The following is a 3207-nucleotide window of genomic DNA, read 5'->3' as shown; positions in this document are numbered from 1 at the left end:
ATTCACGAACAGCTTGTAACACTCCAAAGAGAAAGGAAAACTTGAAATCGCATCATATGACCCCTTTAATGAATGAATGACATTCAACATTATTCCACAAACTATTGTAAAAAATGTCTTAATGTCATACAAACAGAATTATCTATTACTATTCTTAAAACTGATTTAAGTTGAAATGTTTAAATCACAGAATATTGTAACATTAATCCTACTGCTTGAATATGGATGTCTACCATAGGTTTTTTTTTTTTACGCATCAAGCACTATCAAAAATAAAAAGCAGATTACTGACGGATACACGTCTTTGCCTCAGCAGCAATATTTGAGAACAATTTAGGCTATCCTTTATTCAGAAATCACTTTCACCTCATTTAAACTCTTAAAGTGCTTACTGGAATACAAATGCTTTAAAATGTGAATTAGACACCACAAATTTAATTTCTGAACATATTTAGTAAAACAAACCATCCTAATAACTGTCAACGAGGGAGGAAAATACAAAACAAGGACTATGCGACATTCTCTCAAAAAGACATAGATACTTGAGACTGTTACTGACCATAGAGAGATAACACTCCACTTACTTAAAAATATCTAAACACTTTTAAAACAAGTTAAAGTTTTTTTCAGAAGCAAATGTGAAGAACATTTTATAGACCAATTTGGAGTAGACATCACAGTTACGTCACATGCAGCTGCGCACATTGTGGTGCCAGAAAAACACTGGGAACAAGTGGAGGGAAATGGGTAAAATCCATGGAATAAGAAAAAAAATGTATTGTTGTGCCTTTGGATGTCAGAAACGGAATGCAAATAATTTTTATAGAATACTGTCGTCAAAGATGCCATTTGAACCTTAACGCAGATGTTTAAACGGACAGACTATGGATGAAACCTGCTATGATTACCCAACTTTTAAAGCATAAAATTGATTTAAACAATAGGTCTACATAATATTCACATATGTAGTTCATAGGGGACATATTGTATTAGCCCTGCAGTTACAGCATGAAATAGACAACTATTTAAACATTTACCTATTTTATCTCACAATTCAAACTTTTTTCTCGCAAATGCAAGTTTAAATCTCCTACTTCGAACTTTATAACTCAATTGAACTCAACAATTGCAAGTTTGTCAATTCTGAAGGGGAAAAAAGCCAGAAGTGTGGGATTATAAACTCATGATTCTGAGCCGAGGGGAAAAGAGAGAATGACGACTTGATTTTTCTTATCAGAATTGTGAGATATAATCTCAGAATTGCTAGAAAAAAGTCAGAATTTTGAAATACAAACTCAAAGTTACCTTTTTTATTCTTTTATTCCATGGCTTCTGTAGACTGCTACCTTAAAACTGTCATTTTCTGCCACCAGATAGGCTCCGCCTTCAAAAAAATGTCATCAATTTTTGCAAACACCAAATTGGTCTATAGGTTTATGCTTAAAAGAACAAATAATTGCCAAGCTTGATACCAGCTGGTTAAAAGTTATTTCAAATATAGCATAGAAAAGTGTAGTTAATTCTGAGAAAAGGAATTTTCTTAAAAGGATAGTTCACCCAAAAAAAAATCGCCAATGACAGTAAGTTGGTTAATCACTGCCTAATCATCTGATTAAAAGTAATTAATTCAATTTCCCTTAATAGACACACTCACCTTTTCACGTTTGTAGATGACTTTCTCTGACAGATTACTCCAACACTTCCATCTGGGCCTGTGTCAAGGGTGATGTCCCATAGTAGTGTGTTGCTAGGTGTGGCTGTACAGAAGCACACTCCCTTTTTTACCATGGCTCTGTTGAGAGTAAAAAATACAAATTGAAGGAATATCCTAATGAGATTTTGCCTAGTATCACTTTAAACAAATTTGGGAATTATGAATAGATTTCAGAGTGTTTAATAGTAAAACAAACAAACAAGTTAGTTACCGGTTAAACTAATAACACAACAGGTCTTTCACACTATCTCACTGATTGTTATGAAAAACAATTTGAGTTGGAAAATCTAAATAATATACTGGGTATACTGTGATAATGTGGTGTACCCCAGGGTTTGATTCTGGGCCCTTTTAACCTTTATAGGTTTCCACTGGTGTAATTAATCAGTGTAACATCTGCTTCAAGTATGTAACATACGTTTATCAGTTTTTGCATTTTCTGGAAATCAAATCCTTGTCTTGGTATAGCTAGCAACATGCTCTGCTGTTTGAGCTACAGGAACACCATGGTGTAACCACTACATGATTGTATAGCCCTATATTTAAATGTATAAACAGGGCTGTGTATTCCCTAGTTGCTGGGAACATTGTTTTCAAACATAATTACTTACTTGTATTAGATTATGTATTTAGATATATACAGTATTTAGAAAATTAAAGACTACTTTTTGTAAAAGTTGACATTCAAAAGTTGATTTGAAGTGTCAGTTTTGCATTATTATTGCGGTCAAATCTGGAACGCATACTAGCTACATATAATAACTTGATCAGTCACACGGAAGTAATCGGAATAATTATTGACTCAGCGCGACCAGGGCGATATTCCAAAAATATATTACTGAGTGTTTACGTATCACAGAGATGTGGTCTGTGGTCGAGTCATTTGAAAAACCCCACATCGCTGTCAGCGATTGACAGATTCAGATTCCAGTAGCTTTATTGGCATGGTAAAAAGGCTGTACATTGCCAAAGCAATGATAGCGCTCTGATCCAGTGGTGTTGAGCATTATCAAACTTCCAGGCAACAATGGGCAGCGCATCAGGCAGTGATTGGCAACGCTCTGATCCAATGGCATTAGGCATTGTCAGATTGACAGTACTCTAGCCCAATGGTGTTGGGAGGGCACCGGGGGGACCAATCACGTTCAGTGGGGGGTGGGGGAGTGCTGGGGGGTTCAAGAGGGGCTCTAGCCACCGGGCCACCCCCCTGTGCATGGCCCTGGGTTCCATCCTCATTGGAGAGCAATGCTTGTGTTTCTATACATAGCAGGTTTGCGTGTGCGGGTGCATGTGTATGGCAGGGGAGATGAGCCCAAGGATGTTCTGTTCAAGGAGTGTAAAGCTGAGGCTGACAGTGTGGTTTCCAATACAGGGGCAAAGAAAAGGATGTTTGTCTCTGTTCCCTTACAGAGGACAGGAAATCAATGACATCCCCATCAGACCCACTTAACCAAGCCTAGACAGTCACAACAACCCAGACCTACACACAACCA

At 37.0% G+C, this 3207-nt stretch overlaps 1 protein-coding gene across 1 annotated transcript in view; it reads right to left on the bottom strand.

Moving 5' to 3' along the window:
- Positions 1 to 3207, bottom strand: part of LOC107659265 (transmembrane protein 132D-like) — a 39352-nt gene that overhangs the window by 16695 nt on the left and 19450 nt on the right. The window contains exon 4 of the mRNA XM_016448148.1: positions 1655 to 1792. Within this exon, the coding sequence (XP_016303634.1) occupies positions 1655 to 1792 (138 nt within the window). The remainder of the gene's footprint in view (positions 1 to 1654; positions 1793 to 3207) is intronic.

This window comes from Sinocyclocheilus anshuiensis, unplaced genomic scaffold, assembly GCF_001515605.1.
Source record: "Sinocyclocheilus anshuiensis isolate Anshui unplaced genomic scaffold, SAMN03320099.WGS_v1.1 scaffold884, whole genome shotgun sequence".
Classification (NCBI taxonomy): Eukaryota; Metazoa; Chordata; class Actinopteri; order Cypriniformes; family Cyprinidae; genus Sinocyclocheilus; species Sinocyclocheilus anshuiensis.
Note: the sequence above shows the minus strand (reverse complement) of the source record. Positions and strands in the feature narration are given on the sequence as shown.